At 33.3% G+C, this 13,987-nt stretch overlaps 2 protein-coding genes across 3 annotated transcripts; one reads left to right on the forward strand and one right to left on the reverse strand.

The window, feature by feature from the left end:
• Positions 1-1,645: 1,645 nt before the first annotated feature.
• LOC148231543 (uncharacterized) lies at positions 1,646-2,542 on the reverse strand. Of its 2 annotated transcripts, none has more exons than XM_088192888.1 (4): positions 2,327-2,542; positions 2,105-2,269; positions 1,889-2,047; positions 1,646-1,827 (listed from the first exon to the last, which is right to left on the reverse strand). In XM_088192888.1, exons 1-4 carry the CDS (start codon positions 2,390-2,392, stop codon positions 1,651-1,653), a joined length of 567 nt encoding a protein of 188 aa, XP_088049014.1. In that variant the 5' UTR covers positions 2,393-2,542; the 3' UTR covers positions 1,646-1,650. The 2 variants fall into 2 exon arrangements, with proteins under 2 accessions (XP_088049014.1, XP_088049015.1); XM_088192889.1 differs by having other exon boundaries at positions 2,105-2,208; positions 2,327-2,428.
• A 588-nt stretch (positions 2,543-3,130) lies between these two features.
• Positions 3,131-13,694, forward strand: IntS8 (integrator complex subunit 8). Its single transcript, XM_088192816.1, has 10 exons — positions 3,131-3,375; positions 3,442-3,639; positions 3,700-3,797; positions 3,873-4,000; positions 4,256-5,298; positions 5,871-6,094; positions 6,165-6,380; positions 6,445-6,555; positions 7,065-7,242; positions 12,781-13,694. The coding sequence occupies exons 1-10, from the start codon at positions 3,240-3,242 to the stop codon at positions 13,620-13,622; spliced, it is 3,174 nt and encodes a 1,057-aa protein (XP_088048942.1). The 5' UTR covers positions 3,131-3,239; the 3' UTR covers positions 13,623-13,694.
• Positions 13,695-13,987: the final 293 nt, after the last annotated feature.

Below are 13,987 nucleotides of genomic sequence, written 5' to 3' on the forward strand. Positions count from 1 at the left end.
GCCCGTCAACGTCTGTGGGTGTTGCACGCTGAGATCAGTAGATCGAAGGTCTTAGATCGACGGCCAAATATAAGCTGACTCGGTGTCGATCGGCGAGGAGATTAATCACACGCCGACCGACCATATATAGTTCTTAACGGTTCCAGAAGCAAAATTCAATTGCATCATAGCGTCGGCACCATTGCAGTAGGCACGCTCGTTACCGAGCGTTCCCACTGCGACGGCGACGGCACGATTTTATTGCTTTTGACGTGGATTTTTAATTTCTGAGAAGGGATAATTGTTTTTTGCGCTTTCTTATTGGGCAAAATTTGGTTCAGAAATTCTTCATTGGGTTCTTAGTTATTGTAAGTCGTAATATTTTTTTATAAAAAATCATAATATGAACGCTACTTAACTGTACGCTTAAGCTGCGACGGCGACGGTAAGATCTTATTGCTTTTGACGTGGATTCTAAGCAGGGAATTTGCTCTCCCTTTTATTTAGATAGAAAAATGCATCTCATTTAATGAAATATTATGCATTTGAATTAAATCATAATATTGGAAAAACGACCACTGGATGGGCAATTTTTACTCCCACCTTCCCATAGAAAAATCTGAAATGACGTCCTTGACTTTATTCTCCAAATTATTTTTCGGTTTTAGGTAGATTAATGATCCATTTGTTAGGAAAACATCAGGTAAATTGTGCGGTAATGATAGTCATTATTAATTAATTGTGTAATTATTCCGATAAAATCCTGAAATTATTTCTAAATTTTTCTCACACTAAGACAAATTTTAAGTGTTTCTTTAATTTCGTGCTTTGAATTAAAAGAAGTTGAGAGTTTGAATAAAGGTTGTTAATAAGACACAGGTTAGTGAAGTTTACATTATTCTAAACAGCGAAGTCCGAGTCCTTCCTGCCGCCACTCACGTTACTCTGTGTTGCCAGTGTATCGCGTAGCTCATGGTTGCAAATTCACATAACGCGACTTGGCGACGTCACATCTCGCGTCTCTTTCTAGCGTCTTGGTGACGTCTGCGGGCTGGCGTCACTCGCCGTCTCCAGGGTTGCCAGACGTCCCCATTTGAGCGGGACTGTACAGAGTTCAACAGACAAATTGTTTCTAAAAATCCCGATTTAGCAAAATTTATATATGTACCAAAATGTATCATTAATTATCTATTAATTGTACGGTATTTTAACAAACAACAGGGCATTACAACAAAATTATTAAGCTACTTACTCACTCGAAAACGAGACATCAGTTAGTATAGTGGATTCAATCACAACGGTTTTAAAATTAAATTCATTACGATTTTTTTAGATTTCTTCCAATAATCAATGCTAGAAATAGACGAGCAGATTTTACCGTGAAGACTCGTAATTGAGATAAATTTCTTGGACAGAGTAATAACAGGAGACAAATCATAGTTTCGAGTACTATTTCAAGACTTAAAATTCAATCAATTCTAAAATCATTTGAGAAAGTTATGAATTTGAAAATCATATTTTTTGAGAGCTGTGAAATTTCGCAAAAATAATTATTAGTTTTAGAACAGAGTTAAACGATTCTTCTGAACGAAGATGTAACCCTTGTATATAAAATAAAAACAAAATTGTAAAATAATTAGTATTATTTTATTCGTATAGAAAAAAATATATTCATTTTACTGCTTTTAGTATAAATTTTAGCATATAGCACGCCCACATTTTAGGTGTATCTGTTGCCGGTCCTTTCTTTCTAAATAATTCGAGTCTGCATCTATATTTACCGACAACGTCCTTCGAATATTGAATATCAACTTTTTGAGGCACTAGATTCATCACTTTGTATATGCCCTATATAAAACATATACAATTAATAATTAAATACTTAACAACACAATCTGTATTATTTTACCTTAGAAATAGGACATTCATTCAGCGGTGGGTCAAAGCTATTGAAATATCCTCTCCAATCATCGTTTTCATCTTCAATCTTGGAGCAGATGTCTTCAATTTCATAGTTAAGGATAACCATGTAACTTTGACTAACTTCTCTTTCAACAAAAGCTTTCACCTAAAATAAAAAATGCTTTCAAGTATATTCTTAATTAATGAAATATATTTAACTTACCATCATCGGACGTGTATCAAGATCTTCTTTTATATCCAATTCGCCTCTAACTCCTACAAGAGTTTCGTTTACCATAAATATGTCTATTCTACTTAAATCTGTAACTTCATTATTAAAATCAGAACATGTCGTGAGATCGTCCCAGTTTAATACAACCTTACGACGCTGCAAATTATAAATTGATTAATAAAGTATATAATATCATAAAATAAAATAACTCACATCTGATTTTGCTTCAGTGTCATAAGAAATTAGAAAGATAGCGACGAATAAGTGTTTTAGAAACATATTTAATTCGTAGTAGTGTAATATCTAATGATTGTGCATAATGTGTATTATCGTCTTTTATTACTTTTTCAAGCTCATTTAATTAATGATGCGTTTTTAATGAATGCATGGGATCTATGATAAAGGACATATCACTACAACATTTGATAATCGGGGCAAAGGTATAATAGGTTTACAATAATCGTTTCATTATATTCGCTCAATTGTAAACTAGTACAAGGTATTGTTATTGTCTCTTTGTCGTATTATGAGATTAATGTCACCAAAACACGTATCATTCAATAGCTGTGCGTGTGTCAAATATCATAACGAATACATTCATAGTCTAAAAAATCATACAAATATAAATAAAATATATATAATCTTGAAGGGGCATGGAAATATCACTTCCTTCGTAAAACCTTCCTTGGCTTTCTTTGCATCGGCAGTCAGAAATAATTGCGCTCCTCGGATAGTGGTAGTTTGAATCCGCTAGGCGGCAGGACTTCTGGGTGTGTACGTATATGTATGTGTGTTTATACAAATGTATATATTTGTATGTATTTTTAAATTTTAATGTATTTTAAACTTTTAGCCATCGTGACGCACTAGGTTAATCTTCTCTTAATTTTAATAAATAAATAAATAAAAAAAATAATGGGAGTATTATCAAACATTTGTTTTAGTAGTGGCAAATAGTTTTAAAATATTTTAATTATTAAACTTTTAAAAATAACATTTGAATGGGAAAAAATCATTGTATTATGGCCAAATTTATCATAGACTGACAGATTTAGACTTCTCCGCCGAGTGGCGGTGTTTACCAATTGAATTTTGCGGCGATTATCAAATTTGACACAAATTAAATATGGAATATCAAATAAAACTGGACTCGGGCCAATTTCGTCCTTCTTCAGTGCCCATTGCACCTAATGCTGTGCTATGGTTTGAATTTCTACTTAATTCTAACCTCTTAAAGGATCATTTATCGAAACCTAACCCAGGTACGCAGGTTTAACAAATTGTAATGCGCAATTTAAATGAAAATTAATGTATTAATCAACTTTCAGACCCATCTCCTGCTGATTTGATAATAAAATTTTTGACACTCAAACCTCTACCTCAACCGGAGTTAAATAAACCGCCAGATTTTGAAAATCCCGAGAGTCCGACGCTTAGTATAGTCGAAACTGAGAAGTATTCCAAGAAGCAGTTGGCTATTAAAGTGCTCTGTTTGAAAGTCGCGGCACATCTCAAATGGGATCTGTGTAAGTTACTTAGTACCTTATAAATATTTTTATTCTTTCAACATAAAATGTAATTTATAGCCGTGCTAGAAAACATATTACCACCTCAAATACAATCGCAGTTGATGCAAGATTTGATTTACATGGCAACGGACGGCACATATTTAATACCCCCACCTGTAAGTTAAATAAACATTGCTTTATATTTTATTTATTGCATAATATATATTTTAATTGTTCATTTAATGTTGTAGGAAGCATCTAAGGACTTTTTAGAACGCGGCGGTGTTAAATTTGCTTTTGTATTATATCACCGATGGCTGTTGAGATTCTTAGTTAACAGAGCCAGCATTAGAACTTCTAAACAAATTTTGGTTTGGATGTAAGTTGAGTATAGAAATTTTTCTGCTTCTTTCTTATCTTGGTTAACTGCCGGTTCGTTAAAAGGGATACATTTTTTTATTATTTATGCTGTTAAAAATTGATCCCGATTTAGCTAATCCATTTTCCAATATTCCTTTTAGCCAGAACACTTAAACGCCATTTCAAAGTCAAAATTAAGATAGAGAATGTTTCTTTTTTGCGAAAAAAACAAAAAAAATAAGTGTTTCATAGTCTTTCTATTTAAAAATTTTAGGGGGCCTTCACAGACTGATGCAGTGAACTTGCAAATGTATGAGAAATTAGTTGGACAAGCCGCAGACTTTCGCGAGCGCAGCTTATACTTTATGACGGAGTTGGCCGACAATCATAAATTTTCAAACGAATACAAAAGCATGAAGGTTCCGACTATCGACACTTTCGCGATGCTCAACGAAGACACTGGCGATGTGATTCACGACTGGGACACCTCTAAAGTTTGCATCAGCGAACACGAGTTTTACATGCAACTAAACTACGACGTCTGCGTCAATTATTTCTTTTACCGCGAATACAGCTTAGCCGAAAAGCACATTTTAATGTGTAACAAACATATGGAGATACTTGTCAAAGAAAAGCATCCCGAGTACCCGCACAAAGACGGATTCAACTGGAGCAAAATGGATTATGCTAGCGTCACCGAAAAAGAGATAAACGGATACATGAAAGCCTTAAACATATCACACGAGAATAAAACCCTATTGCATCAGTTGCACGAAGCGGTGGCCGATAATTACGAAGGTCTGATTCATGTGTTGCAAAGCGATAACTTAAAGAGAGAGATACCTATGGTGCACAGAACCGTAATAGAGCTGGACATTCAAGGGTTGTCTTCTAGCGGCACCGTGACCGTGTCTCGCGATCTCTTGAACAAAGTGGCTGCTCTGAACGTTGTGCGGTCTTTACTCGACGGAAACTTGCCATCCGCTCATATCGATTTCAATAAACGGATGAAGAGCATGGGAGCTAAGTTTGTCGATAACTTAGTTTGGGCTTTTGCGCCACTCTTGAAATCTGATTCTCTGATTGAGACTGATAAGGAATTGATAAAGCAGTTCTTCTTGCACTTGGCGACGTCCGAGCATGATATAAACATGATCGAAATTAATGCAATTTTAACGTCTTACATTAACGACACAAGTGAGCGAGACGCTGCTAATAAATTTTTCTCTGATGCTGAAATTAAGACTATCATGAAGGACTTGAATGATGATTTATCGGACGAGACTGGATATTTGACTTTGGAGACTTACATGACCGGTATGAAAATTTTATTATCTATATATCTATTTATGTTACTTCTTCTGTCACATTGACTTTCGTATCTAGATTTGTTTGCGTTGTGTTCTCAGTTATATTTATTTTGTTGAATTATTCTTATGTGTAATCAACTTATGTTCAGAAAATTTAAAAGCTCAACAGTATAGCTGGTATTTTGTCAATTGAGTAAAATTAATTGCTCTAATGACTTACATTGATGAAAAATATTGAAGGAAAGGATATGATCAAAATGTTGAGTATTAGGATAAGTGAACTGGTTATAAAAACCAGGATCTGTTACATCAGGTTTGTCACCTGTTCGCAAACACACAAGACATGCGAATCTGGCTTCAACATACTCCCCACCAATGTTCCCAATTTCTTTATAATGACAGGATGCAATGTTTAATTTGATTACATGAATAATATTAAAAAAATATTGATTTCATGAATAACTAATAAAAAGTGATGTAAGTAAATAAAAATAGTTTTTCTCAGGACCTCAAATTATCAAAAGTAAATAACCTAAGATTAGTTTCTGTGTATAACTAAATTTTATTTCACCCGTTTAGGTTGGGATACCCCCGATTTCAATATTCAGAGCGTTCCCGATCTCGAACTGGGATGCCTCAGACAGCGCCTAATAGATGCTACAACTGCCGAAAAAATCAAAGAATGCCTGTTGAACATAGCTTTCACAAATCCAGCCCAGCCTCCGTGGATTGTTAATCCGCAATGGAAATTACCAATGCCACTCCAGAATGTAATATTGTCACTACCGAGGGGATTTTTACAAGTAAGGATGAATATATTTAATGTATTGCATTATCAGGATTTATTTAATGATTGTGTGGTTTCTTTCAAAGGATTTTTGTTATGTAATAATGGGTAAGGCGAGACAGCAAGCCGAAATGGGCGAATACAATTCGGCGCTTCAGCTGCTGCTCCTCTTGGAGACTGATATGAGGAATCAGTTGAATCAATCGTCAGCTGCTAACAGCAACGGATCGCCGAATAACTCGGTTATGTATAAATTGTGGAAGCTGGTGGGATGGGAGGCATTGCTCTTGCAGATCAATCAGGTATTTTAAACAAATATGTAGAGTGAACTTTTGATAGAGAGCTTCTAAATGATATTTATTTTAGATGTTAGCCGATTGGCCAAACCAAAAGAACAATATGATTGGTCTCATCAATAAATGCACACTGTGTATCATAGCCCTTCAATCCAGCGACAGCGTCATTCCGAGAATGGAGGTTTGTGCTTCTTTATTATAAATTAATATGTTACTTGTTACATAGAAATAGTATAAATTATAAAAATGTTTGAATGCGCTTCTGAATTTTCTAGTCCATTCGTACATTTATAAGAGTGACAGACATGGATCTCCATACTTATCTTTCATTCGTCGATTAATTTCAATAACTTTTACTAAAATCATTACCAAAAAAATTAATGTCAGAGCACTTCCACTCAGATGCATGTTGCTGTGGCTATTTTAAGCTAATGTTGAGCTTTTGTGTTGCATGCCTGATTTGTATTGCCACCTATCGGCCAATTTACAGAACAATAGAGCCGAGTTTTGAATTTTTATTGCACTTTATAATTTGTTATGTAGACATTATGAAAAAATTGGTTTAAAACCATTAATAAAATATTTATTATTTCACTTGCGACTAACTTCATGCGTTATATGCGAATCTGGATGTTTCTTATATTAATATTACATTGTAAATCCATTATTATATTGATATAAATATTTCAGATAGTGGAACAGTGTTTTATATGTTTGTTGAACGGAGGAGAATGGAAAAAATTGGCAGAGTTAGCTTCTGGTTCGAGGGGAACAGGTCAAGCTGAAGCTGCCGTCGCTACAGCTTTGGCAGCTCATCATCTTCACACGAAACCGATGAAGAAATTGCCGGAAGATCTGTGGGACATGGGTTCGTATAAATAATATATGATTTTATAAAATGGTATAAATTTTTGATGCGAAATTCTTCCAATATTATCTGGCACCCTTTTAATTATGTGACTAAATCCCTCGATTTACCCGGTTTCACTCTTACATGGTTAAGAAAAAACATTTTTTTTTAAAATACTCATATCAATCATATTTTGTTACACCTGCAAAGCATGGTGATGTATAAATACAGTGATTTACTTCAATTTATTGCACTTAACCTATATCTGGAACCTCTCCCACTGCCCATGCAGTATCCTGAGTTGCTTATTTAGAATGCACGTGTGTTGCTGAAGATTTTGTTCATTCACTTTATAAGTTAAAGTACACATGAATACTATTAGATTGTTTTATTACAATTGTTCCTTAGTTAATTTGGTCAGTAAATTTTTAGGTGTTCCAAATCTTCCCTTTTATTAATGTGAAATAAAAATTGGAATGTTCTCTTTTTTGGCATTATCTGGATTATTGCTATTCTCTTCTTGATTTGGAGCTCGTCAAAGAGTTACAGCTGGCCCCTTTCTGTTGTCTCAACTCCATAAAGAAATATGGAAAAATCAATTTGTCTTTTTATTTCCGTCTCATATTCACTGCTATCGGATTAATTGAAAATTTACTCTTTCCAATATATTGGATCTATAAACTGCGGCAATTTTTATCTTCGATCTTCTTATTTATGATCCTAATAAATCACTCTCAGTGCTGAATGCATAGTTTGCTAGATCATATTAGTCAATAAGCTACATAAAACATTCTCTAAATCAATGCTACTCAAAGGTTAGATAATGGAAAATAAACTATATAATAAAACCCTCACACGCTTAGAAAACTATTTATATCATGAAAGGCTGAGTTATCTGTGTGATTTTGTCGTTAATTACGAGCTTAAAATTGTTTATAACAAACAAAACTCAATTTGGCCATTGGGTATATATTTTCTTTCAATTCCAAATATTTTTGATATAATTTAACAGTGACCGGATTATTGCGCACACGAAAATTCCACTCAAATATATTTTACTTTTAATTCCAACTGCTTTATATATTCTATTTTTAAGTAAAAAATTGTATAATACTAGGAAATGTAAGTGTATTTTATTTTATTTAAAATTAAAATTATATTGACATCTGTGATATAAACAGACATTATTGTATATTGACGTATTCTTAAATATACATATATGTGTATATTTATTATCTATGATCAGAATTTTCGTTTACGCAATAATCATTGAACCAATGTTAATGTATGTCTCTAAAATCTGTACCAAAATAATCATCTACCTACAGGCTAAATTTTACGTTTTATTATGAATATATATATTTAAAACTGCTTATTTTTATTAAATGTTCAATTCCTGATATAGATATACATAAAACATATCAGTTAGCATCTGACGAAAATTAATTTAAAGGTTTGTGTGGTGAGTTATTTTGCGACCGTGCCTTGAATCCTTTATCCCTGGTATCTAATAGATGGTAGGGGGTTCTGTAAACATACATTTCAGATGATTTATCGATGAGTCACTCCTTATCTCGCAGTTTTTATCTCATCCCTGTTGTTTAGATGTTACTCAGGATTTTCTAGATTAAAATCTATCGCAAAATTGATACGTAGTTTTTAAGTTGTGCTAGTCGTATTTTGTTTTCTTGAACTAAATTTATATTATTGAGGTTAAAAATGGTATTTTCTTCACATATCTAACCATAAAATCGATACGTGAATTGAAAAATTAGTCATGAATGCTTATTTTGTTTGAAATAAAAAAAATACAGATGTCAAGCAAATTATAATTTGTTTTGGAATAAGATACCATACTATATTTATTATTATTGTTTTAATAAACAATATACAAATTATTGAACTTCAATTTTTGCACAGCAGTTCTCTCTCTTTTATTTACCTTATACTTCAAATTAAACTTATGTATGCTAAAATTCTTGTCTTGGGTGTTAAACGAAAGAAAGAGAATTATCTTTTTTTTACTGTCTGAATTAACTGTCGATCTTTCTTTATTATCACTATCCGCATCTGTAAACCCATATTATGATCACATCTAGACAAGAGCTCTCGATTATTCGTAGTTTTCAACTACACCCATACCTCGCTTTACGGCCTAGATACGTTCCACGAAACTTGGCCGCAAAGCGAAAAGCCGTATAACGAATCAATTATTCTAATACAAATTCATACAAATTCAATTGGATCGGTTCCAAATTTGTTAAATATGTAACATGGTTTATCATTTAAAATGCATTTTATCTTTTTATTTCATTTAAACCAAAAATACATACATAACAAGTACATACATTTGTACATAAAATAATAACAGACTCCAAAAACCAACAATAATCCATAAACAAAAATGAAACAACTTCATGTTACATAAAATATGTGTATGAATACATACATAACTTTTTTTTAAAAATAGCTTTAATCTGAAGACGATGAATAAATGGTAACCTGCAGATCACTGTCGTTCTCATTTTTCGCTGGTAAGGATGGGTCTGGCTTAAAAAAATTGCCCAACGTTGTTTGTCTTGCCTTGTTATCTCTTTCAGTGATTAATAACAGCTAATGGCTGAGTTAATTCCTCGAGAAACTTTAGCGCTACGTTCGACGTCAGGATCGTTTTCAAGGAAGATGTTTATTCCTTGTTCGAAATAGAAAAAAGCTTTTGACAATTTTTTTGATGTTAGCTGTTTGAATACAACAGGCTCTGTCTCTTCATCAAATGCCGGTTCTGCTTGCAACTGAATGAGTTCCTTATATGAAAGGGGTTCCCTATCAGCTTCAAGTAGATCAAGCACATCACGTTCGTTCAAACCTTCAAAGCCGAGATCATGTGCTAGATCCAAAATGTTTTGCCTAATTTCAGGAAGGCAATTAACTTCTGCATCAGTACTTTTTACACATTCTGGCCATATTTTTTTCCAAACATGGTTCATTGTTGTTAATTTTAATTCCTTCCATGATTCACTGATGCTGTCAACAGCATCCTTGATGTTATAGTTTTTCCAAAATGTTTTAATTGAAGATTTATCATCGGTTTCCCTTATAAGTTGTCGGAAAGTTCGGCGTAGGTAATATGCCTTAAAAGTGGCTATTGCACCCTGATCCATTAGTTGGATCAGAGCTGTTGTATTTTTTGGAAGGTACTCAATCATGACATCTTCAGATAAATTAGTAGGATGCCCTGGTGCATTATCCAAAATTAGCAAAGCCTTGTTGCTTAAGTTATTGTCTCGCAAATATTTTTTCACTTCTGTGCAAAAGTGATTTTTGAACCGATCCTCTAAAGTAGCTTTAGTCATCCAAGCTTTCTTGTTGGATCTCCATATGACGGGTAATTGATTTTTATTTAGTCCTTTAAGAAGCCTTGGATTTTCGGACAAATATATTTAAAGTGGTTTTAGCTTAAAATCACCTGCGGCATTTGCACCAAGTAGCAAAGTTAATCGTTTTTTAGACAACTTATAACCAGGCGCAGATTTTTCGGTTTTTGAAATGTACGTGCAATCAGGCATTCGCTTCCAATAAAGCCCTGTTTCGTCTACGTTAAACACTTGTTCAGGTTTATGACCACCTCTTTCAATAATTCCCTTTAAAATGTTGGGATATTCCTTAGATGCGGCCTCATCGGCGCTAGCTGCTTCACCTTTCATTTTAAAATTATGCAAATTAAATCTATTTTTAAATTTTTAAAAAAATCGACATCGCAAAAAAGTTTTTTTGCTGTTATAGCGAAACATTTTAGGCCGTAAATCGAAAACGTGCCTTAATTGAAGAGGGCCATTATAGCGAAAAGCCGTATAAAGAGCGGCCGTATAGCGAGGTATGGGTGTATTCGAATACTGAATTTACTCTTAATTTTTTTCTCGGTTTTTACTGATATTAATTCATTTAAACAATTAGTGCAAAAAATAATCATTTTTTTTAACCATAAATTACTTTTCTTGTACGAATTACTGATCAGTGAGGGCGTCAAAAGGAAAATGCTTAATTTATTATTTCATACTTTTTGATCAGCTGCGATTAAATTAATTCAGCGAAATTGATGAAACATTTTAAATAAATAATTTTGTTGAATTTATTGTATATACAATAGCTAATAACGCTTGGGAAGAATTTTATATACATAAAGATCTGATCCGTATCGGCGTTTGTTTTGTGCCGCTTTGCATATAAATTAAATAAGTAGAAATAAATAAACTGCGATCGAATTATTGAACTGACTGAAATAAAATCTTTGCTTCTTGAAACAACAAATACAAATACGTAACACGATCTTCATAAAAATTTGCGACCACACCTGTTTTTTTTAACATTTGTTTCTTTCAACGAACGAATTCTGCGAATTTCGGTCATAGTAGAAATCGTCGATAAGCATTATTTTCATCAATTTTTTCGAATGCGTAAAACATTTTTTGTTGAAAAAAAGCGTCTCATTGTTTCGCTTTTTAAAACAAAATAAAGGCGCATAAAATACCATGATTTTGGAGCGGCACTAATCAATCCGGTATATTGAGATTTTTTTTAAATCTCATTCGAGATAGTATAAACGAATATTTTACAAAAAATTAATCAATTCTAATATTAATATAGTTGAAATTTAGGTGAATATTCAATCGAGAGCAGAGTACCAAGAATTCCGTTCTCACGAGGAACTGGAGAATTTTAAATTTGACTGCTACACTTTACAGATATTGTTTAAATATAGTTAATGAGTTAATTGGGAGCATACTATATGTTTTTAGTTGTGAATAAAAGATCAGGGATAAATTAAAAAATATATATCTCAGTTTATAGTGTTACTATTTTAGTTTCTGACAGTCAACATAATCCCAATGAAGGAACCGGGTAAATATCCTACCCTACCTATCACCCTATAAATTTTCTTTCTTGCCTTAATAAAGTCTTTAAACGATTCTTTCTAAATAAGCTGCAACCGTATATATTTAATTTGGCTTTAAGCAAAAACACTCCACAAATCATCAATTGACAAGAGTTGTATAATGTGTCTAACAAAAATATAAAATTTAAAGAGACACGGGAATGTTCCTATTAAATATAGAATAGGCGTTTGACACGGTATCATATGAAAAACAACTCTATTGGTACAATAAGATATCTAACTGATATGAAACATGCGTTTGTAAATCTGCATTTCAAAGCCTTAGATAGTTTCATCTCCTTATGGGAGTACAATAGCTATATCACATCTTCAGAATCGATATCCAAATTGAGCTGTGAGCAATGTGATAAATTTCTTGAGACTATAGTACTTACAGTTCATAGTTATTTCATAAAAATCAGCGAATGACTCTTCTATTATATTCACTACATCCAAAATATTTATATCTTTTACGTGAAGTCTAATAATTAGATAATAGATTTTATAATACATTTATCAATGTCTTGCTACGCTAGCAACTGTTTTAGATATTCTCCCAATTTTCTGCATCAATTCCAGATTTCTGCTGTATAATATATTAATTTCTTGCATGTTTCTTCCAGTTTTTCCAATATTCGTAAATGTTCAATCATCGTCTTCCACCAAACGCAACAGTTCAGGCAATCCAATATCGAGTCGGGACAGTGCCCAGGCAAATAATAAAATGAAAGACGGCATGACCGCGTTTTTTTCGAAGCTGCGCGATCCTACGGTTCTATCTGTGGTGATATCTCTATTGGCGAAGCTGTTCAATATTCAAAAGGACGACTCAAACATGGATCTGAACATGGAATATATAAATCTGTGGCCAGCGAAAGTCAGCAGCACCATAAGTTTAACGATGGTCTCTAACAGTCTCCACCATCTGGTGGCGCAGGCTTTGAAGTATTATCCCAACAACATATCTTGGATCAAGCTTTTGGGAGATATGAGCTTGGTCGGAGGACATTATTCGATAGCTATGAAGCAGTATTTAACGGCTCTGACGATTTTATCCGATAACTTTATTCAACCGCTATCGAAACAGTTGATCGAAGATCAGACAATCTTCAGAAGGATGATCAAGTGCTGCACTCAATTGAATTGTCCCACGCAAGCTGCTATTCTATGTCAATTTTTGGAAGAGATTGATTACGTTTTGGCTTTCAAATGCTTGTCGGAGATGTCTCATTTGTGCTCGGACGCTATGGATAGTTATTACGGTTGTATTTGGGACACTAGTATATTGGAGTATCTGATCAACTTGCATCACAAAAGGGGAGAGACGCACAGAAAGCAATTAGCCGTTAAGGTCATGGGGATGCTGGAGTTGAACTCTAATAATAACGAAGAGATTCAACGAGAAGCTGCCAATAAACGAAAAGCCAAGTTTATGAGAGCTCTCGTTAAACAATATGTGTGTTAGTGTTTAATTCTCAAATATGTAGTTTTATAAAATGTAAATAATCAATTAATGTAATACAAAAATGTTAAATCACATTGTGTTTTGTTAAACTTTTTTATTGATTTTGGTATTGTATGTATACAGGTTACGTTGTATTAGATATTCAAAGGAGCAAAGATTATTTGAAAACGAGTTTCGGTCATTAAGTATTCAGAAATCGAAGAGTTCATAGTTTGAAACGCTGACGTTTGAAAGAAATCATCATAATTATGTTAATATCATAAGGTAACATCAAAAAGAGAAATGAATTCGCGCAAGCTGCAAAAGAAACAAAAAATTTAGATGTGTTGTTGGCTTACCGAATTGTAAATTCAGTCATCTGAAAC

The sequence above is a fragment of the Plectrocnemia conspersa genome, unplaced genomic scaffold, assembly GCF_051122295.1.
Source record: "Plectrocnemia conspersa isolate PC_06_02 unplaced genomic scaffold, ASM5112229v1 ptg000009l, whole genome shotgun sequence".
NCBI lineage: Eukaryota > Metazoa > Arthropoda > Insecta > Trichoptera > Polycentropodidae > Plectrocnemia > Plectrocnemia conspersa.

Coding starts and splice junctions, on each gene's coding strand:
- LOC148231543 (XM_088192888.1), bottom strand. CDS start 2,392: ATGTTTCTAAAACACTTATTCGTCGCTATCTTTCTAATTTCTTATGAC. Junction 2,048..2,104: donor TTGATACACGTCCGATGATG/GTAAGTTAAATA, acceptor TTTTTATTTTAG/GTGAAAGCTTTTGTTGAAAG. Junction 1,828..1,888: donor ATGAATGTCCTATTTCTAAG/GTAAAATAATAC, acceptor TGTTTTATATAG/GGCATATACAAAGTGATGAA.
- IntS8 (XM_088192816.1), top strand. CDS start 3,240: ATGGAATATCAAATAAAACTGGACTCGGGCCAATTTCGTCCTTCTTCA. Junction 4,001..4,255: donor AAACAAATTTTGGTTTGGAT/GTAAGTTGAGTA, acceptor TAAAAATTTTAG/GGGGCCTTCACAGACTGATG. Junction 5,299..5,870: donor TTTGGAGACTTACATGACCG/GTATGAAAATTT, acceptor TCACCCGTTTAG/GTTGGGATACCCCCGATTTC.